This window comes from Carettochelys insculpta, chromosome 4 (assembly GCF_033958435.1).
Source record: "Carettochelys insculpta isolate YL-2023 chromosome 4, ASM3395843v1, whole genome shotgun sequence".
Classification (NCBI taxonomy): domain Eukaryota; kingdom Metazoa; phylum Chordata; order Testudines; family Carettochelyidae; genus Carettochelys; species Carettochelys insculpta.
Genome location: NC_134140.1, coordinates 105,322,624 through 105,348,210, shown reverse-complemented (window position 1 = coordinate 105,348,210; position 25,587 = coordinate 105,322,624). Strand labels below are relative to the sequence as shown.

The 25,587-nt window shown below is 40.7% G+C and overlaps 1 protein-coding gene across 2 annotated transcripts in view; it reads left to right on the top strand.

Annotated features, from left to right (window-relative positions):
- UGT8 (UDP glycosyltransferase 8) overlaps positions 1-25,587 on the top strand; it is a 92,797-nt gene that overhangs the window by 54,565 nt on the left and 12,645 nt on the right. For both annotated transcript variants that reach the window (XM_074991963.1, XM_074991961.1), the window contains exons 3-4: positions 11,649-11,791; positions 18,909-18,985. In XM_074991963.1, coding sequence (XP_074848064.1) covers positions 11,649-11,791; positions 18,909-18,985 — 220 coding nt within the window. The remainder of the gene's footprint in view (positions 1-11,648; positions 11,792-18,908; positions 18,986-25,587) is intronic.

The following is a 25,587-nucleotide window of genomic DNA, read 5'->3' as shown; positions in this document are numbered from 1 at the left end:
AAAAGCTGAGGGAGAGGATTCTCCATACTCTTAAGTAGTGGAATCCTGAATTATGGTGTTCAAGAGGGTCTCTATGTCAATGGCTCGTGAGTTGAAAGTCTTGCACTTTCTTACCCTTCCCTTTAACTGCTAGGTGGTGGTGCAGACTGCAGCCAAGTCAGGGAGGAGCCAAAGATTTACTTAAGGTTTCAGGACTTGGGTAAGCCCATGATGGTGTGAGTTGTGTTTAAAAAGGTGGGATAAATGGGAGGGTCAAGGAAGATAAATAAGTAACTTATTTAGTTTAATTTGTCTGAGAGACATCCAGGTGGAAATGCCAGACAGCTGGCTAATAGTCTTCCTCCTTGTACAGGGAGAGGTATTATGTGATAATGAGTCAGCCTTTGAAATCCAGAGCTGATCATGTCCCAAGCAGGGATAGAAGCCGAACCAGCCTCTTCCTGTTTACTTGGGGTTGGGGACTGTGAGTGACAGTAGTAGTCACCTTTTGCTTGTGGTTAGTCATGTAACTGTTACATCCCTAGTTGTCACACTTTTGACATAATGCCCGGAGAAGATTCTTTTTAGAGTAGCGGTGAACTTGCATAGTGCCATGAGGCAAAAGAGCAAAAGCTGTGTGTGCTTTGTCATTGAGGACCTTCTCCAAACCCCACTGAAGTCAGTAGGAGTCTTGGATGGATGTGCTCAGCAAATGACTTCCTTTTTTTCCAGTTTGGAGCAAATAATTATTACATTCATCTGCAAAAGGCTGGAAGACAAGAAGGAGATGAGAAGCAGTTGGCATGGATTTATACAGAACAAATCATGTCAGACCAGTTTGATAGCTTTCTTTGGTAGGAAAATGAGCCTTGTGGATAAGGTGAAAATGGTACATGTGTTCGATAGTCTCACATGAACTTATCAATAAACTAGGGAAGTAAGGAATAACGGTTATGAGTCTCCCATAAAGATGCTGAGAAGCACTGATTGCACAAATAGCACTGTATGTCTGTTTTCCCAATGATGATAAATCATTTGATACAGAATTGTGGATGGCTTCTGTAAGTCAACAACTGTTGATGTAAGCAACACAGTGTCTACATTGACACTGCATCAGTGTAAATACATACATCCACACTGACTGTATGGCACTTGTGGAGATGAAATTATTAATTCAGTGTACAAGGTAACTTATGACAACAGGAGTGAATTGTAGTGTCGAGAATCCTAGCGTAGTGTGACCTTAAAGCGTTGTGTCAACATAAGCTGTGCTTGGGCTTAGCCAGAGTGAGTACCTAGACCAGTGTTTCTGCAAACTTTTAGCCTTCATCTAAACAACAGAGCTAAGTGTCAGGATTTAAGTTGCCAGATCTACAGTCAGCAACGTATCCACAGCCCACTAAAATCCATGAGCTCCACAGTTATACTGACCTAACTCACAGTGTAGACAGTGCTTTGTTGGTAGGAGTGCTTCTCTGATAAACATAGCTACTGCTTGTCTTGGAGATGGATGATCTATGCCATTGGGAGAAACTGCACTGCTGTAGACCTTCTCTGAGATTGACTGCAATCTCACATAATTAGGAGGAAACCTGGAGAGCAGCAACTGACACCTGCAGACTGGAGTGACACAGGAGGAGAATCACTGTCAAAAGTTTTAATGTAGCTAAAACTATGCTTTAACTAGCAGAGATCAGTTGAGAAAATTCTGTTCAACATAGAGAGTCTTTAGAACTACTGAAGAGCTCTTGGGACCCATCAATGTACCAAACAAACTAAAAATCCCAATAGCGGTGTCTACACGTGCATGCTACTTCGAAGTAGCGGCACTAACTTCGAAATAGTGCCCGTCGCGGCTACATGCGTCGGGCGCTATTTCGAAGTTAACTTCGACGTTAGGCGGTGAGACGTCGAAGTCGCTAACCTCATGAGGGGATTGGAATAGTGCCCTACTTCGACGTTCAACGTTGAAGTAGGGACCGTGTAGATGATCCGCGTCCCGCAACATCGAAATTGCCGGGTCCTCCATGGCAGTCATCAGCTGGGGGGTTGAGAGATGCTCTCTCTCCAGCCCCTGCGGGGCTCTATGGTCACCGTGGGCAGCAGCCCTTAGCCCAGGGCTTCTGGCTGCTGCTGCCACAGCTGGGGATCCATGCTGCATGCACAGGGTCTGCAACCAGTTGTCGGCTCTGTGGATCTTGTGTTGTTTAGTGCAACTGTGTCTGGGAGGGGCCCTTTAAGGGAGTGGCTTGCTGTTGAGTCCACCCTGTGACCCTGTCTGCAGCTGTGCCTGGCACCCTTATTTCGATGTGTGCTACTTTGGCGTGTAGACGTACCCTCGCAGCGCCTATTTCGATGTGGTGCCGTGCAACGTCGAAGTTGAACATCGACGTTGCCAGCCCTGGAGGACGTGTAGACGTTATTCATCGAAATAGCCTATTTCGATGTTGCTACATTGAAATAAGCTATTTCGATGTTGGCTTCACGTGTAGACGTAGCCAATGACGGCACTAGTTAGAAAAGTAGTTGGGGTATCCTGGAGTTGCTGGTGTTAGTGCAAAGATGCAAAGAGCTGGAGTTGTAAACCACCAGAAAATACCTTGCAATGGAAAAGTTTTGGTAATAGCCAAAAAACATTTTTTTGTGTAATGACTTAGGCTGTATTAGATAAAAGGCGTATATAGCTCTTAAGAATGAGCTCCTGAGGTTGGTGATCATAGAATCATAGAATGCTAGAACTGGAAGTGACTTCATGAGGTCATCTAGCCCAGTCTTCTGCACTCATGTAAGGACCAAACACCATCTAAATCATCCCTGACAGATGTTTATCTAACCTGCTTTTAATATCTCCAAGAAGGGTGATTCCCCAACATCGCTAGGCAATTTATTCCAGTGCTTAACCACCCCTGACAGGAAGCTTTTCCTGATGTCCAGCCTAAACCTCCCTTGCTGCAATTTAAGCTAATTGCTCCTTGTCCTACTCTGAGAGGTTAAGGAGAATATTTTCTTCTCCCTCCTCTTTGCAACACCCTTTTATGTACTTAAAGGCTGTTGTCGTGTTCCTATCAATCTTCTTTTTCCAAGCTAAACATCCCCAGTTCTTTCAGTTATCCCCCACAGGTCATGTTTTCTAGACTTTGGTCATTTTTGTTGCTCTTCTTTGGATCTTCCTGAATTTGTCCATATCTTTCCTGAAATGTGATGGCCAGAACCAGACATGGAAGAATCCCAAGCGCTGTTACAGGCTGGGGACCAACTGACTATGTAGCAGGGCAGCAGAAAAGGACCTGGGGATTACAGTGGATGAGAGGCTGGATATGAGTCAACAGTGTGCTCTTGTAGCCAAGAAGGCTAATGGCATATTGAGGTACATTAGCAGAAGCACTTCCAGCAGACCTAGAGAAGACTGAGGAGTGATTTGATAACAGCCTTCAACTTCCTGAAACGGAGCTCTAAAGAGGATGGAGAGAGATGGTTCTCAGTGGTGACAGATTGCAGAACAAGGAACAATGGTCTAAAGTTACAGAGAAGTGTAGGTTGATTATTATGAAAATCTATTTCACCAGGAAGGTAGTGAAGCACTGGAATGCATTATCAAAAGAGGTGGTGGACTTTCCATCCCTAGAGGTTTTTAAGTCCTAGCTTGGCATGTCTGGGATGATTTGGTTGGGATTGATCCCTCTTTGGGCAGAGGGCTGGTCTAGATGACCCCCTGAGGTCTCTCCCAGCCCTAGAATTCTATGATTCTATGATAATATTTCTATTACAGTAGTGTCCAGAGGCCCCAGAGGAAGTTAATTCTCCATTGTGCAATGACTCTACAAACAAATTCAAGGGCACAGTTCCTTCAATACGTAGTTTACTATCTAAGAACGGAATTTATTGATCCTATTATCTGCAGCCATATGCAGTATTTCTGATTTTCAACACCAGCCTGTGCTGAAAGGGGGGAGCTGCAGTCCAAGAAAGTAGGACAGCAATACCCCTCACTTTGTTCCTTAGCTAGAGGCCTATGTATGCTTTACACAAGGTACTAAGGTAAATTGATGCAGAGACCTGGAGTCAGACTCTCTGGGTTCAGAATCACTTGGACTTCTTGGTTGGCATAGCTATTTATAAAAGAACAAGATTGTTCTTCATAGTTTGGCCTGTTAGGGGACCAGTCGATTTTCCACTGGAATAAGTGGGAGCCTTTTTATTGTACTATGTATTATGGGTCAAACCTTAAAATGGAATAAAAGAAAAAGCAGCCATATAATGAGTTAGGTTCTGTGCAATATTTTAGAAACACATTCCCTTGTCTGAATTGATTATAGACCAAGAAGACAGGACAAATAAGTTTTGTTTATCCCTGAACACCACTTGTTTTGTTGGACTTACCTGTGTTTTAGTTTGTAACAAACAACATAGCTGTTCACATATTGGAAGTCATGTATCTAGTCTGATAGGAACTAGCTGGATAATTCGGCCTAGCATAAATACTGCTGGTTAAACTACTGCTAATGTTTCTTTTATTTACTTTGAAGCTGCTTACTGAGAGTATGAGCTCTTCAGATTTTCTCTCAAGGATATGACTTCCTGGTTCTGGAAGAGAAAAAATATTTGAACAGTAGTTTCAGATATAGTATTTGTTGTCTTTGTTATAAGGGAAGCCTGCCATTTTTTGAATTCTGTTTTCAAATCATTAAACTACATGCTCTATGCCCGTGTCTGTGTCACATGTCCCACTCTTCTGCTTGTGTAATGGCATGAGATTGAAGTGAGGAAGCACAAGGGTGCCTAGTTGTGAATCTAAATGAAAGACTGTTACAATATGGTTGACCTTGTGTACTGCCATACAGCAATGCACAGTTCCTGTGCTCTCTCTTTCTCTCTCTCGTTTTGAACATAATACTTTTGTCTAATATCTTTCATTAGTCCTCAGGGTGCTCTTCAGATGTCAATTAATTCAAAGCTTCAAAACATCCTTGTATGGTTGATATTCTTATGTCACTCTTCTCTACGGTGAAACAGACATAAAGAATTTAAATTAGCAAAAATATAACTGAGATTCTCTGACTTGTACTTTGGATACATATAAAAAACTCAATGATAAGAATACAAGTATACTAATAGAGTTATCTCACTGGCCTTCTGATCAGAAAAGCTCTGTGTGAGTGCACTGTCTCAAGGGAACTGAGAGACATTGCAGTCTAATAAAACAATATCGATGGATGATTTCCACTAACAATATATGACCTGGGCCTATGTCACAGCTGGAGAGGTTTAAAGATGCTTTGTACATAACACTTCAACTACTGTTTCCAGAACTACTTGATGTAGACTACATAAAGAGAGTCTAGTCTCAGTTTAGCCCTAAATAACACATAGGAAATGGCTAAAGTTAAGAACATAAGAACAGCCATACTGGGTCAGACCGAAGGTCCATCCAGCCCAGTATCCTGTCTGCCGACAGGGGCCAGTGCCAGGTGCCCCAGAGGAGGTGAACTGAAGACAATGATCAAGCGATTTGTCTCCTGCCATCTGTCTCCAGCCTTTGACTAAAGGCTAGGGGCACCATACTTTACCCTTGGCTAATAGCCATTTATGGACCTAACCTCCAAAAATTTATCAAGCTCTTTTTCAAACTCTGTTAGAGTGCTGGCCTTCACAGCCTCCTCTGGCAAGGAGTTCCACAGGTTGACTGTGCGCTGTGTGAAGAAAAATTTTCTTTTATTAGTTTTGAACCTACTACCCATTAATTTCATTTGGTGTGCTCTAGTTCTTATATTATGGGAACAAGTAAATAACTTTTCAATATTCACTTTCTCCACACCATTCATGATTTTATATACCTTTATCATATTGCCTCTCAATCTCCTCTTTTCTAGACTGAAAAGTCCCAGTCTCTCTAGCCTCTCCTCATATGGGACCCTTTCCAAACCCTTAATCATTTTAGTTACCCTTTTCTGAACTTTTTCTAATGCCAGTATACCTTTCTGAGGTGAGGAGACCACATCTGCACATAGTACTCAAGATGTGGGCGTACCCTAGTTTTATATAGGGGAAGTATGATATTCTTCATCTTATTCTCTATCCCTTTTTAAATAATTCCTAACATCCTATTTGGTTTACTGACTGCCGCTGCACACTGCGTGGATGTTTTCAGAGAACTATCCACTATAATTCCAAGATCCCTTTCTTGATCTGTTGTATCTACATCGGCCCCCATCACACTGTATGTATAACTGGGGTTATTTTTCCCAATGTGCATTACCTTACACTTACCCACATTAAAATTCATTTGCCATTTTGCTGCCCAATCACTCAGTTTGCTGAGATCTTTTTGAAGTTCTTCACAATCAATTTAGTTATTTTCAACGTATTCAAAGGAAGAAATGTGCAAAGTATTTGCTCTGCATTTAAAAAGGAGGGATTTAAAAAAAATGAAGAGAGTTCTCAAAAAGAGCAAAGTTTAGAAATTGAACGTCAGACTCACCAAGCAGACTAAAAGGTACAGTAAGAGTCACAGAAGGAATGGAGACCCCAAAACAAGAAAGTATCAGGAAGATAAGGGAAGAGAATATGGTTAAGTGTCAAAATGTGTATCGAACAGGCATTCTTCAGACAATGGTGATCATTTTTTGCACTGTGTCATTGTGTAGCAGGAGAAAAAACTCTGGCCCCTGATACACACGCTGTATTGTTTTGGATGCCCTTCTGTTCTGATATATATGGCTCCTTTTCATCTCGAGACACAGTGGTTAGCACCAGCGGTGAGGATCTGTGGGCAGTGTTCTCATACGATAGTAAAATACATCTGTAATGTTTGGGCTGCTGTTGTCAGAACAGGGTGAACAGTGTAAACTTTTGATCTCCTTTTTTACTCAGTTCTCATGCCCATTTCCTATTGCTGTGTAGGGATTGTATCTGTGGACCTTATAGTTAGTCTATATGAAAACGACAATGAATCATATTTCTGAGAAATGAAATAGCATCCCAAAGACCAAGATATATCTAAAGCATTGGTATCAGTTTATAGCATCAACTAACACCAGTAGGACTTTAAGATTTGAGTTACCATTTCAGAAAGCAAAAGGCAAGTCTGTTTAGTACATTGGGCTTTCTGATCTTAACTTCCTTTTCCTGACAGCTTGGTGACATTGTTCTCATGTTTGTTTTGGATTTCTGTTTAGCGAGCAACTCTTCTTTTTCTGGTATACAGAGATGTTTTTGTCTCTGACTCTTCAGGGTTTTTCTGTTACAGTGTTCTTGGGAAGCTTCATTTGTGGAGGGGTTCAAATTTTGCTGTCTTTATTTTTTTGTTTTTGTTTTTGGTAATTTTATCTGTCACAGTAAAGAAGCAAATGGCTTGCCATGGAAGAAAAACACTCTTACTTTGGAGTTCCAGTGTAAACTAATGCTGTGCCTTTCAATTGCTTATTTCACCTCCTGCATCAAAACCCAGTATCAATCAATAAGGAATTTTCCTGTGCTTCCTTCCTATGGTTTAGACAAACACCAACTTGACCTTACTGTAAGATTTTTGCTGAATATAACAAGAATAGGACAAATAGCTTAGTGTTCCTTTTGTGTTCCTCTCAGGGGGACTGTGTCCAAAATTTCGTCCAAAAATGTGACAGTTTGTGGCTCCACATGCCTGCTGCATATAAAATTACCTTTTTAATATTACACATAACAAGCAGTACTCTGGAACCTTAGTGACTAACAACTTTCATAGGTCATGAGCTTTTGTGGGTACAAACCACTTCTGCAGGTGGAAATGATACCATTCCATTCACCTGAAGAAGTGTTTTACCCACAAAAGCTCATGACCTAATAAATTTATTAGTCTCTAAGGTGTCACAGTCTCTAAGGTGTTACTCTTTGTGAAGCTACAGAGTAATATGGCTAGCTCTCTGAGGCTTTATCTAGATTGCCAAGAATTGTTGGAAAAAATAGGCAAATTACACAATGCATTTCTGTATCTCATGCCGACAGTTCTGCCAGGAGAGGCTTTCTTAACATTTGGCTCATCCACATGGAGCCAAATGACAAATCCCTTCTTCTTCGTTGTGCAATGAGCATGACTGGGGTTTCGGCAGAAGGCTCCCAGAGTGGCAGACTTCTGTTGGGAGACCTCAGAATGCCTGACAGAAGCCCGCAATCTAGACATAACCTGAGACGATTTTTCAATATTAATTAGCGAAGCTGGTTGCTTATTGTATTAAATATGAAGAATGAAGCACTTGGGAGAGGGGAACATGATCACGAGTAGTCAGTATGGATTCACCAAGGGCAAGTCATGCCTGAGGTAAATAGCTCTGTGGCCATGGGGAAGTCAATGGATGTAATATACCCTGACTTTAGCAAAGCTTTTGATACGGTCTCCCGCAATATTCTTGCCCACAATTTAAGGAAGTATGGATTGGATAAATGAATTGTAAGGTGGATAGAAAGCTGGTTAGATGTTCGGGCCCAACATATTGCGATCAATGGCCAAATGTCTGGTTGGCAGTGGATTTCAAGTGGAGTGCCCCAAGGATCAGTTCTTGGCCAGTATTGTTCAACATCTTTATTAATGACCTGGATGAGGGGCTGGATTGCACCTTCAGGAAATTTGTGGATGACACTAAACTAGTGGGAGAGGTAGATACATTGAAGGGTAGGGATAGGGTCCAGACTGACATAGATAAACTGGAGGACTGGGTCAAAAGACAAGTGCAGAGTCTTCCTGCACTTGGGACAGAAAAATCCCGAGAATAGTTATAGGCTGGGGACTGACTGGCTAAGCAGGAGTACAGCAGAAAAAGACCTGGGGGTTACAGTGGATTAGAGGCTGGATATGAGTAAACCGTGTGCTCTTGTAGCCAAAAAGCTAATGGCATGCTGGGGTGCATTAGTGGGAGCATTTCCATCAGATCTAAAGAAGTTACTATTCTCCTCTATTCAGCACTGGAGCAGTGCATCCAGTTCTGAGTCCCCCAGTATAAGAAAGGATGTGGATGCATTGGAATGGGTCCAGTGGAGGACAATGAAAATGATGAGGGAGCTGGAGCACATGACTTATGAGGAGAGGCTGAGGGATCTGGGTTTTTTAGTTTGCAGAAGAGGAGAGTGAGGGGTGATTTGATAGCAGCCTTCAACTTCCCGAAGGGGGGATCTAAAGAAGATGAGGAGGGGCTGTTCTTTGTAGTAGCAGATGACAGAACAGGGAGCAATGGTGTCAAGTTACAGAGGGGAGGTGTAGGTTGGATATTAGGAAAAACTATTTCACCAGTAGAGTGAATGCATTACCTAGAAAGGGGGTGGAATCTCAATCCTTAGAAGTTTTTAAGCTCCAGCTTGACAAAGTCCTGGCTAGGATGCTTTAGTTGTGGTTGATCCTGCTTTAGGAAGGGGACTGGACTCAATAAACTCCTGAGGTCCCTTCCAGCCTTAGATTCTATGAAATCCTAACACAGTGGAAGCCAATGGCAAACCTCAGACTGAATTCACTGAATGAACTGAATTCAGTTCATGTAGCATCCAATGCAACGATTAGCCATTGAAATATTACCTTTCATAAAAGATTTGATGCTGCTGTACAAATATAGCTGCTGAAAGATCTCGTCAGTGCCATAAAGTTGTGCTGATTGTGCAAGAAAGACTGTCACTTTCACCTCCTTACACAGTAAATTACAGATGAGCTGCTACTTGAAATTCTCCTGGAAAGTGAAAATGACCATGTGGTAAGAAATAAAAATTAACATACGTTTGTGACACTGACAGACCTGGGTAGCTGACCCTGAGAGCATAGGGTCTAAAGCCCTGTACTCTACCACATGAGCTAAACACCAGCTGGCTCTCAGCTGAGGCTGTAGAGCAGAGACTTCACTCACCCCGATGAGGTCTCAGTGCCTCTGGATACTACATGTTGTATGGTCCATTCATTTTCACTCTCTTTTTTTTTTAATTGTCTCTAGTTATTAGCAAATGGAGTCTGTCTGACTGAACTGATAGAGACTGGCTTCTCCACTCCCCGAGAAAGTGACACCATTATTATCTAAAATGTTTTCAAAATATAAATTTTTCTTCTTGTAGGCTTATAAGTGTCCAAGAGTAAATGACATAGATTACGTCACTGGTTTGAGCTACTGCTGTGCCTTGGAGAGGGCAGATGTGGCTTTGTAATTCCTGTGAGGCTGAAGCTAATGAATTGAGGTACTAAATCATTCTCTCAGGGATCTGGACTGTGGAGTCTTCCCTGTCCATGCCTCCTGCATTGGGTAATGGGTGGATCATCTGTGTGACCCTTGGTGGAGAGGTGAAACATGGACAGACTTTCTGTTATTGAGAATCCTGCGCTCTGAAATTCTGAGGGGCAGAATCTGGTTTAATCTGGAGATGAGTGGATCCTTGCACAGTATTGATGAGGCTTTAATTGTGCTATGTACTAGAGAAGGCATTCCAGTCTGTGCTTCTGTTGTGCAGTAGGTAACATTAGGATGATTTTTTTAATCTGACAGCAAATACCCTCATAAGATCCGCAGCTTTTATTAGTTTATATTACATACAGGGTGAATCGGAAAATCCATTGAATTCTTCAGTGATAAAAATTATGTGCATTTCATATCTTCTCCTGTTACATTGGTTGTTAAAGGAATACATAGTTTTTGCTTGGAGTTCTGCAGAAATGATGTTGCAAGTGGTTTGTTGTTTAAAAAACATTAGAGGCATTGAAGAGATAGTGGTATATCATGAGTACAGTGTAAGAAAACAGATTATTCATTGGCATATCATATCCTATATGTACTCTAGTGACAGAACTAAATGAATTTGCCCTTGGTATATTTGTATATTGCATTATAGCCTACATAGTGGAATTCTGATTTAAATTAAGTCAGTGATGTCGGGGGAGGAGTGTTTCCTTTGCCTTGAATGGAGTCAAGATATTGGATTCAGTTTGTAACTTGTGCAGAGGGTTTTGTTTGTTTTGCTTTGGGAAATTTCATTTTATTATATAGTCTTATATTGTCATTTTGTCTTTGGAATGCTGTTCATGACTATGTAAATAAAATAAAGAGGCATTCAGTGAAGTTCAAAGGTAGAGGTATCTAAGCCTAGGCTGTTGGACTTGCCTATTCCTCATGGTTACAAAAAATAAAATAACGTGAACACTTTGTTGTTCAGTACTGTAACGCCTGTTTATAGGAAGAAATCATCTGTTTTTCCAAATGCCTGGATCTCTACTCTCTTGTACTTATAGCAACATAGTAAAGTATCTTTGTCCTATAAAATAGAAGGGTTTTTAATTTAAGTTCCTTCCCTTCTTCTTTGATTAAGACCAAGTTTCATATTCTTCTATTTAGGGCTTTTTATTTATAGTCTGGATATAGCTTCTTCTTGTGCATTTGCTGGCACACAAGTTGATTTTTCAAAATGTACAGCAAGTTAGGAAAAATTCTCATGGCCTGTGATCCTGGCTGTTAATATGAAAACTTAATTTAACCCAAACTAGGGAGAAATGTAATGTTAATAACTTTCAAAGTACAAGTTATGTAGTCTAAATCCCTAGGTTATTATGCCACCTAATTTCCGAAATTCAGAAGCCTCACGAAGCACTGCTAAGATGACTGACAAATTTCCAGTATCTAATAGTAATTTTATTCTGATGCTTGTTTTACGATCCTCAATTTTTGTTTCAACAGGACCTTCAAACATGGGTGAATGGTGCTAATGAAAATGGGTTTGTCCTTGTCTCATTTGGAGCTGGAGTAAAATATTTGTCAGAAGACATATCAAATAAATTAGCACATGCCCTAGCAAGACTTCCTCAGAGGGTTATCTGGAGGTAAGAAGTACAATATAATATGTCTGACTTAGATTTGAAGGTTTCTCACCTCGTGTTTGGGCTGTCCTGATTTGGAGGCACATTAAATTTGGGACACACAATGTAAATAGCCAGGATAGCAGGAGAGACTTAATTCTTGAAAGTTAATATTTATTTCCTTTTTTTAATTTTATTCCCCTCGCACACTTTCTCACAGAAGCTGGATTTGGAGCACTGTCCTTGCAGTCAGAAACACAGCAGACTTATAGCAGAGTGTAATTCAGGTTATATTCAAGCACTGGGATTTAAGTCAGAAAAAAACAGAACAATAGGAGGGAATTTATGAGGGCATTAATTACATTTGCTGTGTTTAAGCATTGTTGCTAGTTGAAGAGATTGTATTAGGAAGTGGGAATGACGTTATCTTATTGATTTTGTATTAGTGATGGGGCCAGAGAAACATCACAGGAAGGAAGGAGAAAGGGCTATGTGTGAAGGAGAATCTTTGGCCTTCACATAGGACATCCCTGTCCTCTGGACTGACTCTCTCTCTCTCTCTCCCCATTTGTCTCAATCTGTCTGTGTTCCTTGTCTTCATCTTAACTGTTGAACACAATATCTGTCCCTTTTTTCCTCTGGACTGATTGCTAGGAGATTAGATGGACCAGGAGATTCCTGACTAACCATAAACCAGCCTCACCATCTCATATGGAAATTTAGAAATGTTGCCCAGGTTGCATACTGCTCCGTAGTTACTTTTTTAGCTTGCTGTGTAAACAATAATTAGGTAGGAGTGTGTGAGAAATTCTGTTCTTCCAGCATCTCCTGGTTTGAGTTCCAGAATCATTCGTTTACCATCAGTGACAGCACTTTTGCTAAATGCAAATGTTTGTCAGTACACAGCAAAGCAACACAATTTAGGATAAACAGTGCTTTCTTTGTGCTGGTACTTGCTGTTACTCAGTTCTGTAACCTTGACAGCCTCAGCTGTGGGACTGGCTGGAGAGGAAGGGGTGTGGAGAGCCGGCTGAGTTCTGGCTCCTTTTATATATATATATATATATATATTTTTAATAAAAAAAGCACTGGGGATAAGAAGTGAAAAATAATAATACTTCTGAAAATACTTCTGAAGTTTGCTTAGGATGATGGAGTAGCACTTTATTTAAAATATATCTAATTGCATTTCTGCTGAACTGGAATATTTCATTGCCTTCTGGTAGCCATGGTTCCTGCTGTCATTTTAATAGGCATTTGCCACTGGAGTTATTATTATTATTATTATTATTATTATTATTATTATTTATTATTTGTTACTAAACAGCATTGCGCACAATAATTCACTGCTCTGTCCCTTTCTTTACACTGAAGTTTTATTTTTAATCTCAAATGTGACAGACTTTGCACAGTATTCTAAATCACCATTGCCCTTAAGAGAGAAAACACCAGGTGGGCATATATTTTGTTAGAAAATAACCATCAGCCTGACTGTAACTCACCCTTATTGTTGAGCCACGTCTACATGAGAAGACTCTATTGACAGAAGTTACTGTTGGAAGGGATTTCCAGGCAAAACTTCTGTCACAGCTCAGTTGACTGGAAGCTCTGCAAACAGGGCTGTCTGGTGAACCAGAAGCCCTGTCTGTCGACAAAAAGGCCCCAGGATGTCTACACAGCTGTTTTGTCAACAGAACACTTTTGAGAGAGGCGTTATACCTGAATGGAGAGAGATATAATGCTGCTGTTGGATGTGCTGGGTTTTGTTGACAAAGTGTCGACAAAGCGCATTTCCTGTGCAGACACTCCATGTTTTTTTCTGGCAAAAGCCCAGTTTTGATAGGAAAAGCCTCTTGTGTAGATGTGGCCTTGGTGTACAAGAGTCAGCGGGTTCCTGTGGCATCTCGGTTTGAGCCAGTGAAAATGTCTGAAGACACAGAGTAGACCAGCTATGCTTTTATAACATCTCAGTCTCCTATGTCAGAGTACGTCCTGGTCAGTCTCCTGAGGGTTAGGGCTACATTGTAGCCCTTGCTCGAAATAAGCTATGCAATTTGCAGTATGCAATATACAAATTGCAAATTGCATAACTTATTTTGAGGCATCTTATTTTGAACTTGGAGCAGGATAATACTGCACCACAGTTCGAAATAAATGCTTATTTTGAGCTTCCAGGTCACTCTTGTACAACGAGAATGAAACACGGCACTTGAAATAGCCCTGCCATTTTGAGCATGGTGTTTTCTAGTGTAGTATTGCACAGCATGGTATTTTGGCTGTGCAAATGTATCTTGAAATAGAAACCATAGGGGTGATCACAGACCCCTACTAGCTGACTTTGTTTCTAGGTGATCTGTAACCGTACAAACTAGTTCTGGTAGACAGGGTCCATCTTTTTGTCTGGTGTGTTTGAATAGAGGACCAAGATTTAATAATCCTCTATTGTTAGCCCTGAGCCACTGCTTTTGAAATTACAGCCCAATGTGAAGTTAAAAGGACAACATATAAGACAACCACCATCCCAGATTCAAAATGGAGTTTTCTTCTTCATAAATATACAGCAAGAGACAGACAGCACCCAGTTGCAAACAGAATTAATAAGCACTATATAAACAAACTTTGAATATCATTACACATATACCTCTGTAATTACAAAATAATCAAACAATAAAATAGTATACTGTGTGAAGTGTGATTATTATTCATCATTATTTAAAACACTATTTTGGCTTCTGTCCTCATAGGTACCAGAAAGTGCAGCGTATTGAAGATATTTCTTAAAAAATAAATATATATTTGTCATTGTTTTTTTCAAAAAGTTTAATTTGAGTCTGATGTATTCTCTGCAATGGCCATCCTCATTCTTCTCCAAAAAAATGTTCTTATTAATTACTTATATAACAGGAACAAATTGGTGTTTAGAAAGTAACGTTTTCATCATCCAGGGGAGCAAGTATAGTAGGAGTGATATAACATACACTTTGACATAAGCTTGTAGAACATATACTGTGACACACAATCACCACCGCTCAGAATCATTTCAAATTTTATCATGTATTTTCCAACATGCATATCTGATTGCCATTCACCTTAAGGAGCAGAGATAGGAGGTAAATGAGTCGTCAGTCAAAGCTCCTATGAATAACAACTCTTCTTCATTCTTTTTTGCCTTGCAGACATAAAGTTCCACAGTCGCCCATCTCTTTTGTCCTTTCTCTCTTTATGCCTTTGTTTCAAGACCTCTTGGAAAAAAGACTGAAGAAAGGAAAAAGAGAAGAGACAAGTGAAAACTCAGCAGGCATAAGAACGTATAGCAGGGTTTCTTTTCCATGAAAGTGAGAGTGCCTCAAGGCAGGACTCCCAGTAAATTTGCTTTGCAGGACTTGGATCACAGCTTGATCCTCTTTATGTGGATTAGAGTGGCCCCATCTTTGTTAAAGAACCAGTAGGATTCTGATTCTGCTGAGTGTTTGCAGTTCCTCTTGGACTGCTGTTGACTGATCTCTTAGGAATCATTGCTATCATCCTGACAGCAGACCCAAAACTTAAATTGCTGTAGCACTCACCTTATCAGCCTTTCATTGATCTTTTCCATCTCCCACCCCTTCATATGCATCTTCAGGAGTACACTGAGTTAAGACAGTGAACCCATTTTATGTGAAGAGAGCAAAATGGACAGATCAATCTAATTCCTGAAGGACAGCTTATTGCAGGAAGTTACAGATTGAAGACATTTTTTGAGCCTTGCCAAACAATATTTTATAGGCTACCTTTAATAAAGGTCTCAACAATTGTTATTTGAGGATACCAAGAGACTGGGTATTAAATATTTAATTGTATGAGAGTCCTTACAAAATATGTGATGTTGGTTGAACTGCATTTCCTCCTACCTACCTTTTTTCAATGGACATGCTTTTGTTTTGGCTCCTGATTTCATCCTCTAACCTCTCATTTTCTCATTTATCAGCAGTAGCTTTTGGTTTTATTGCTCTTTCCTGGGAATTTTATTTTAGACAAGTTAGCACTCTCTGGATATAATTTATTGATTAAAAATAGAAAACCAATACAACATTTTGCTTTTATTTTCAACAGAGTTGCATGAGTCTATAATAAAAAAGACTAACATTTATATAATGTCATTCAGAGAGAAGAAAGATCGATTTACGTGTTTTACCATTTGGAATTATCTCCCCACCAGAGTATTTTTGGATTACAATATGACAACTTAACACCATGCAATAGTTTAGGACAGAAAGTGAAAAAGTAAACCTTAACCAACTGACACAGAAGGGGGATTTTTTGGTGGAAGTAATTACCTATATTATGGCTTCATAAACAACAAGAAGTCTTGTGGCAACTTATAGACTAACAGATATTTTGGAGGCATAAGCTTTCATTGGCAAAGACCCACTCATCAGATGCATGAGTTGGCGGGTGGTTTCAGAGGGGTATTTAAAGAGTGGGGTCCCAGTAAAAGGGAGGGCCAGAGCTGACAAGGTCTATTCAGCAAGGTGGAAATGGCCCAGTATCAATAGTACTTATCAAAAGAGGAAAAAACAAGTTAGATCAGACAGGGAGATGTGAGCTTTTGTCAGAGTCTAATGAGGAGCTGTTAACACCCAGGACAGAGAAGCTGTTTTTGTAAGCTGCGAGCCACTTCCAGTCTCTGTTTAATCCTTGGTTAATGGAGTCAAATTTTCAAATAAATTGCAGCTCAGAGATTTCTCTCTCCATTTGATTTTTGAAATTTCTTTGTTTCAGGACTGTCACCCTTAAATCTGCCACTGAGTGTCCTTGGAGATTGAAGTGTTCACCCACAAGCTTCTGCACATTACCGTTCTTGATGTCTGATTTATGCCCATTTATTCTGTTACGGAGTGACTGTCCAGTTTGGTCAATGTAAATTGCAGTGAGGTATTGCTGGCACATGATGGCATATGTTATATTAGTAGATATGCAGGTAAAGGAGCCCCTGATGGTATGGTTGATGTTAGGTCCTGTGATGATGTCACTGGTGTAGATATGTGAGCAGAGTTGGCAGCGAGGACTGTTGCAGGGACTGGTTCCAGGCTTAGAGTCACTGGTTTGTGAACCAGGATCCAGCCCCTGCAACAGTCCTCACTGCCAACTCTGCTCACATATTTACACCAGTGACATCATCACAGGACCTAACATCAACCATACCATCAGGGGCTCCTTTACCTGCATATCTACTAATATAACATATGCCATCATGTGCCAGCAATACCTCACTGCAATTTACATTGACCAAACTGGACAGTCACTCCGTAACAGAATAAATGGGCATAAATCAGACATCAAGAACGGTAATGTGCAGAAGCTTGTGGGTGAACACTTCAATCTCCAAGGACACTCAGTGGCAGATTTAAGGGTGACAGTCCTGAAACAAAGAAATTTCAAAAATCAAATGGAGAGAAAAATCTCTGAGCTGCAATTTATTTGAAAATTTGACTCCATTAACCAAGGATTAAACAGAGCCTGGGAGTGGCTCACAGCTTACAAAAACAGCTTCTCTGCCCTGGGTGTTAACAGCTCCCCATTAAACTGTGACAAGGGCTCACACCCCCTGTCTGATCTAACTCGTTTTTTCCTTTTTTGATAAGTACTATTGATACTGGGCCATTTCCACCTTGCTGAATAGACCTTGTCAGCTCTGGCCCTCCCTTTTACTGGGACCCCACTCTTTAAATACCCCTCTGAAACCACCCTCCCACTCATGCATCTGATGAGCGGGTCTTTGCCCATGAAAGCTTACGCTCCCAAATATCTGTTAGTCTATAAGGTGCCACAAGACTTATTGTTGTTCTCAAAGCTACAGACTAACACGGCTACCTCTCTGATACCTATGGCTTCATAGGGTCAATATGGTTGGTTTAGGTGTTTGGAAATAGGAACATTGTCTTCTCAATAAGGATAGGGTTTCCTCTCTTGGGAAGAGGACTGGCACTTCAAGCTGGAAAATTTTCAGGGCTACTAATTGGGTGTCATCATTATCCTTCCACAAGCTTTGCAAGTGAAGCTGTTAGAAAACTTTCTGTCAAAACCATTTTTCAACAGAAAACTGGGTTTACAATAAAACTCGCGTGTGTATGTGTGTGGTACTTACTATCCATGTCAAATAGGAAGTTTAAAGCCAGAAGTCAATTTGTTTTTTTTATAAAATTATTCACTTGAATAGGACTACAGAATGATTTTATTGCTATTTTCATCACTGATTATAAGCTAATCACTGCTAAATGGTCTTCTGGTGCAATATTACAAGGACACAGTTCCAATATTTTTTTTTCTTTTATGGGATAGGTGAAAAAGAGATGAATAGCAAGAGAAAATTAATTACTGTTTTCTTGTTTGTCATGGTCTTCATTTCCTATTCTGACTACTAGATTATATTAGCCTCATCTCTATGGTAGCTAGGTGACTATATTCTTCCTATTTGTGTGGGAAAACGAGTGTATTTGAAAACAGGAGTTTTTGACACTTAAGTAAGTGAACTGATTTTCGGAAGAGCTGAACAAGCTTATTTTGGGCCTTGTGAGAATCTTGCCATTGAATGCCCATCAACACAAAGCTTTCTGGTTTCCATGTAGATTTTCCCTTGTGACTGTTACCCCAGAAACAAACGTATTTTGGAGACAGAGCTATAGCTAAAAGTAATAACTTCAGATGCAGAGATGGTACATGGATTTCAATGGGATATTTAACATGTTATAACTTTTCCATTGATATCTTACAGGACATTCTTTGTACAAGATATTTTTGTGGTTTAACAGTGGCAATATTGATACAAATGATCGTATCTCAATGATACAGCATCACATACAGGGGTTTGTTGGTTGTGTAGGAATTAAATAAAAAACTATACTTCCATTATGCATATCAGACAGGCAGCCATTTGGCAACATAGTTGAAGGAAAATTTAATAACTGTAGTTGTTGATCATTTCGTAACATCTGAGCTATCTGACTGGCTAACACAACTTGCATTCAATGTAGTGGTACATAAATAAATGCTTTCCCTTTGTGACTGACAGTTTCTAATGATCAGGAATCATTTGGCTTGATTGTGTTTCTGTCAATTTCAGAGCTTTTGAGAATTTATTTTGGTCTTCTGTGCACTTTAGGTTTTCAGGAAACAAACCGAAGAATTTAGGAAACAACACAAAACTCAGAGAATGGTTACCACAAAATGACCTCCTTGGTGAGTACATAATGTTGTGAAAGCCTGTTTTGTTTTTTGTTTTTAAATCCAAGGTTTGTGAAGTTCATGGAGCTGTAAAATTACTAAAAATAGTGCTTAATAATTTCGAATTCAGAATGAATTCAAGGTAATTAAAGCAACCATTTTATGTTCTGAATGCAAAAGAAATTAATAATTCTGTGATAATTAGTGGAGTTTGTTACATATTGAGATATATAACTGTAGGGGAAAATATAAATAGACTTCCATTTTCAGTTGTTCACACTTCTCTGAAAAACTCTCCATTTGAACTGCAAATTTTCCATTGTGATTCTTAATATAGAGGGACTTGTTTGCTTGTTTTGCGTGTTGTTTTTGGGGGGAATTTCAACAAAACCCATAATCTTTAAAATTTTGAATTTAAGTATGCCACTTGTCTGGAGGACTTCTCATGGTGATTTACAACAAATCAAAATAAATTGATTTCAATGTTTAAAATATCAAGGACATTTTTTTCAGAACATTATGACAATATAACAAAGATCAGGTCCTTCTATCTTTCCTCAGTTTCCAAATCAGTAAAAAGATAATTGATTAGTTAATTTTGTACAATTATTTGAGTGTATAAAGAGCTATCTAAATTAAATTTATAATAGAAACATAGAATCCTAGAGCTGGAAGGGACCTCAGGAGGTCATTGAGTCCAGTCACCTGCCTAAAGCATGATCAACCCTAACTAAATCTTCTGAGCCATGACTTTGTCAAGCCGGAACTTAAAAAACCTCTAAGGATGGAGATTCCACCATCTCTCTAGATAACGCATTCCAGTGCTTCATAATTCTCCTGGTGAAATAGTTTTTCCTAATATCCAACCTGCCCACCTTCCTCTGTAACTTGATACCATTGGTCCTTGTCCTGCCATCTGTCACTACTGAGAACAGCCTCTATCCATCCTTCTTAGAGCCCCCCTTCAGGAAGTTGAAACCGGCTATCAAATCACCCCTCCCTCTTCTCTTCTGCAAACTAAATAAGCTCAAATCCCTCATCCTCTCAGATGTCATGTGCTCCAGCCCCCTAATCACTTTTTGTTGCTCTCTGCTGGACCCAATCCAATATAGCCACATGCTTTCTGTACAGGTGGGAAGTGAGGGGCAGAACTTGATGCAATACTCCAGATGTGGCTTGACCAATGCTGAATAGAGGGGAACAATAACTTCTCCAGATCTGCTAGAAATGCTCTTCTTAATTCTCCCCAATATGCCATTAGCTTTCTTGGCTACAAGGGCACACGGTTGACTCATATGCAGCCTATCATCCACTGTAATCCCCATGTCCTTTTCTGCTGCGTTGCTGCTTGACCAATTGATCCCCTGCCTGTAACAATGCTTGGGGCTCTTCCATCCCAAGTGCAGGACTCTGCACTTCTCCTTGTTGAACTTCATGAGATTACTTTTGGCCCTATCCTCCAGTTTATCTAGGTTACTCCGGCTTCTATCCCTAGACTCCAACATAACTACCTCTTTCCTGCCTTAGTATCATCTGCAAATTTGCGGAGGGTGCAATCCATCTCCTAATACAGGTCACTGGTAAAGATGTTGAACAATACTGGCCCCAGAACTGATCTTTCTGGCACTCCACTTGAAACCAACCACCAACCACTGAGACATTGAGACACTGATCACTACCTCTAGGGCCCGATCATCTAGTCACCTTTCTATCCACATTACAGTCCATGTATTCAAACAATACTTCCTTAACTTATGGGCAAGAATATCGTAGAAAACTGTATCAAAAGCTTTGCTAAAGTCAAGGTATATCACACCCATTGGCTCCCCATGTCCACAGAGCTATTTACCTCATCATAGAAGCTAATCAGATTGGTCAGGCATGACTTGCACTTGATGAATTCAAGTTGACTATTCCCAGCTTCCAAGTGCTTCAGAATGGATTTCTTGTGGATTCCCTTTATGGTTTTTCTGGGGACTGAGGTAAGGCTGGCTGTTCTCTAGTTCCCTGGATGTCTCTCTCTTCTTTTTTAAAGATGGCCATTATATTTGCCTTTTCCGAGTCATCGGGAACCTCTCCTCATCGCCACAAGTTTTCAAAGATAACGCCCAAAGTCTCTGCAATGACATTTGCCAGTTCCCTCAGTACCCTTGGATACATTAAATCTGGACCCATGGATTCGGATATGTCAAGCTTTTCTAAGTAGCCCTTAACCTGTTCTTTCCCCACTGAGGGCTGCCCAGCTCCTTCCCATACTGCAGTTGTCTGGGAGCTGACCTTGTCGGTGAAAACAGAGCCAAAAAAAAAAGAAAAAAAAAAGACACTGAGTACTTCAGCTTTTCCCACATCATCTTTCACCAGGTTGCCTTCCTCATCTAATAAAGTTCACACACTCTCCCCCATCACCCTCTTATTATTAACTTGCCTGTAGAAACCCTTTTTTGTTACCCTTCACATTCTTTGATAGCTGCAGTTCAAATTATGCTTTAGCCTTCCTGATTACTCCCCTGCATTCTTGAACAATAGACTCCTCCTTTGTCATCTGTCCAAGTTTCCATTTATCATTCGATTGTCATACTAGCTGAAGGACATATTCACTTTTGGTTAATTAAGCATTTAATTTAACTTAACTTAATTAATAATTAAGGAATAAACTAAGGGTATATCTACACTGGCCCATGTACTGGAAGTTACAGCATTTCTCAAAGAGCACGGCAGGAAAACCACTGTTATGTGTCCACACTGTGCTCCTTGTGTTGGTGGAGCGCATCCACAGTAGCAGCTCTTTTCATGATACAGAGTGCAGTGCATTGTGGTGTCTAATCCACTGTGCAACTGGCCACAGGGTGTTCAAGCAGCATCACAAGAGGCAGGTTTTCCAATACCATTGTTCCATGATCATCTTACGACACTGAGAGCAGCCTTTCAACTGAAATGCACGGGGGGGAGGAAGAGTGTGACAGGGAGTGCATATACGAGTATGGGTCAGGGAGAGACTCTGGTTTGGGAGATCTTTGTAAGTTCAGACAATGGCAGGAAACAATTAATCATTAGATGGCGGGAGGGAGAAGCCTAACATTGCCCCCCTCTCCCTTCCTGGCCTCCTTCCCTGGCTCTTTCTCCAGCAATCTCTCTCTTGCTCCTTCCTCTCAAACACACAAACACCTGCCTCTGTGTACAACAGCAGGAGCATTCCACCTGGATGGTTTGCTCTGTGTCCCAGAGCAGATCAGCACAGCATGCAGGCTGTCAGAAAGGGAGCTTCGAAAAGGGATACGTGCATATCTACAGGGCAACCAGAAGAGTTCAAAACAGCGAGCAGAATGACCCCTGGAGAGATTCTGGTTCATTTCTGGAGACCAGTTAGGATGCAGAAAACATCTGAAGTGTCTACCCTGGCATTCCAGCATTTCAGCCACTGTGCAAAAAGGTCTTTGATTCTCATCAAGGTGGTTTACTTAGGGTATGTCTTTACTACAGGGAGGACTGAGCCTGCCGCAGTTGATCTGGAGTTCGATTTAGTGCACCTAATAGGGACATACTAAATCAAACTTACAGGGCGCCTGCACTCCTGTCCCCCACCACTCCTGTCTTACTGGAGATGGCACAGAACCCTGAATTAAGGTATATTGACTTCAGCTATGGAGTAAACACAGCTGGAATTGCATATCTTAATTTGACCTTCTGCTGTAGTGTAGACCTGCCCTTAGAGTGCAGCAACTGCAGAATTAGTGGCTGTGTCTAGATTGCGGAGAACTGTTGGCAAAAGATATGCAAATTGTGAAATGAATTTGCATATCTCTTGACAACAGGTCTGCCGGAAGGGATGTTCCTGACATTTGGCCCATCCTCATGGGGCCAAATGTCGGGAAACCCCCTCTGCCGAGACGTCCCTTCTTCCTCCTGGAACAAGAAAGACAGGGATGTCAGCAGGCACAATCCTCCCTGTAGTAAAGACATACGCTAGGTAAACCACCCTGATGAGAATCAAAGACCTTTCTGCACAGTGGCTCTAGTGCTGGAGTGCCAGGGAGGACACTTCAGATGTTTTCTGTATTCTAACTGGTCTCCAGAAATGAACCAGAATCTCTTCAGGGGTCATTCCGCTCATTGTCTTGAAATCTTCTGGTTGTCCTGTGGATATGCACGTATCTGCTCCTGATGAGGCAGACTTCTACTGAGAGACTTCCAATTTCCTGACAGAAGCCTGCAGTTTAGACGTAGCCAGTATGTGCTAAGTGCCTTATCTGTGTGGACACTTCGTGAGTTAACATTGCTGGGAACTGATTTACTGCATTGTAACTTACCAGAGTAGACAAGACCTTAGGCAGGTCTATCTGTAGTGGTTGTTCACTGTCTTCCCTAGTCAGATACAGTGTAAAGCAATACATTGTTATTCATATTTTATTTACTTACACATTTATTATTTGTATCATGGTTGTGGCTAGAGACTTTGGGCCCCAGTGTTGGACTCTCTATAAGCATAAAAAACTAAAATATGCTCTTTGCCCCAAAGACTTTGTAGTATGTTACGTGTCTTATTCCTGTTACTTCTGTGTAAAACTCTTTATCCGTCCAACAAAATATAGGCCTGATCCAAAGCCTTTCAAGTTGGTAGAAAAATTCCTATTTACTTCAATGTACTGTGACCTGAAATCTGTCTGCTCCTATATGTAGGTAACATAACAGAGAAGACACAAATCCCTGTGTGAAAGAGCAGTCCCAGGGGATTCTGCTTTACAGCTCCTGTCTTGAGCCCAGGCCATCTGCTTGGTCAGAGTTGCTGAGGTCTATATGTTTGCTGTGCTTCTCTTCCCTGATCTCATCTTTGTTGTCTTCCCTAATGGCTGGTTCTATTGAAAAATAAAGCTCTGTGCTCTACAAAAGCTGTGTAATCATGAGATAATATTTTAAAAAGAGAAGTCGCTTATGTAGACATTTTCTAGAATCATCCAACCTTGGCACACCAAGGATCTGCAGAGCTGGCAACAGACTTCACTGAGTCCTGGGCAACTGGGGGGAAAGGGGCAGAGTCTCGGGCTGAAGGGACAAGGTGGGCTTGGGACAGTCAGCCCCCAGCACCATCTGGATTGTGCTGCCCCCTTCCCAGCCAGCCCTCAGTGTTGCCTGCACTCTGCTGCGTGGAGTTTTGGCATGATTTCAAGGGCCCAGGACTACAATCACCACTGTTGCCATGGTAGCACTAGAAGTGCTTTATAAATTGACCAGCCCTGGGGCAACTCTCTGCTTGCCCCACTTGTTGCAGCATGGCTTAGTTGTAACTGTTAATAAGTTGAGTACTGTACAGTATTTGCTTTATTAGCAAACACTTCAAATATGCAGTCTTCGCTAATGTTTTCACTGAAATTTCAGAAAGACGCAGATGCATACACAATTGATTCAAACCTGAGGAATGTGCCTGCATGGCAATATAGAGGTATATATTTGCTGCTTGTTCCTACAGAAGCATTATCAGATATAGAATGTGGTTTCAAAATTGATAACAACCTCTCTCAAGTTTAGTTATCAGGATATTAAGCCATGGCTGTGTTTATCTGAGAACCAGAGCCATAAGAAGTCAAACAACGGTATCTCAGACATAAGAGGTTCTTTTTAAAGAATGTTTAAGGTTTATTCCCTTAACTTTTTGTCAGCTGTGTATGAAAACACCGCTGAGCTTAGAACCCAATCAAAGCTTCTGGCTGCTTCTAGGCTGCCTGGGAGTTGTTTGCAATATAATGCCAGTCTAGTGTTTTGTTTTGTAGAGTAATTTATTAATAAGTAAGTGTATAGCGGGGGACAGGCGCATAGGTTGGCTGTGAGTGAGCAAGATTATTAATGATAATAATCCGACGAAATGGGTATTTGCCCATGAAAGCTTATGCTCCAAAATATCTGTTAGTCTGTAAAGTGCCACAGGACTTCTTGTTGTTTTTCATGACAGTAGAGTGACTAGGCAAATGAGTTTTAACCAAAGCAGTTTTGATATGGTAACCACATTTCATGGAGTGAAATTCTTCTGTTTAACAGAATAATATGTAGTTATTGTTACAGTCTGACCATTTTAACCTGAAAGAAAATAAATTATTTTATCACTAAAGACTCCTGTTTTTATGAGTTTTTGGGGATAAGTTTTCTCTCCTTGGTTCACTGATAATGCTGATTTTGCATGTATCAATGATAGTAATCAACAACAGTCAGTTAAAAGTAATCAGCTTCTGTCCCTCATTAAACTTATATTTTAGTTAAAAATAAACACTAGGCTATACAGGATTCTCCAGTTCAATCCTTTATTGTCTGGGTGTAGCTAAAGAAGGACAGGAAACAGTTGATATGGATTTTAACCAGGCCACACTTTTTATTATATAGATGTCTTGGACTACCAAGCAGAGTAAGAGTACAATGCAGACAAATCCATCTTCATTCAGATCATTACCTGGGGCTTCCACCAGCCCCTCTTCATTTCCATCCAGGTCCTCTAACCAACCGATGGCTTGAACTTACCATCCACCCACCTTGTAGTTGAGTTTAGATGACCTGTGAAAATGGGGAGAGGGGTAGGCTCCCTGCTGTACCACTCATAGGAGTCCCCAGACCCCCTTCCCCATTCTGTTCCT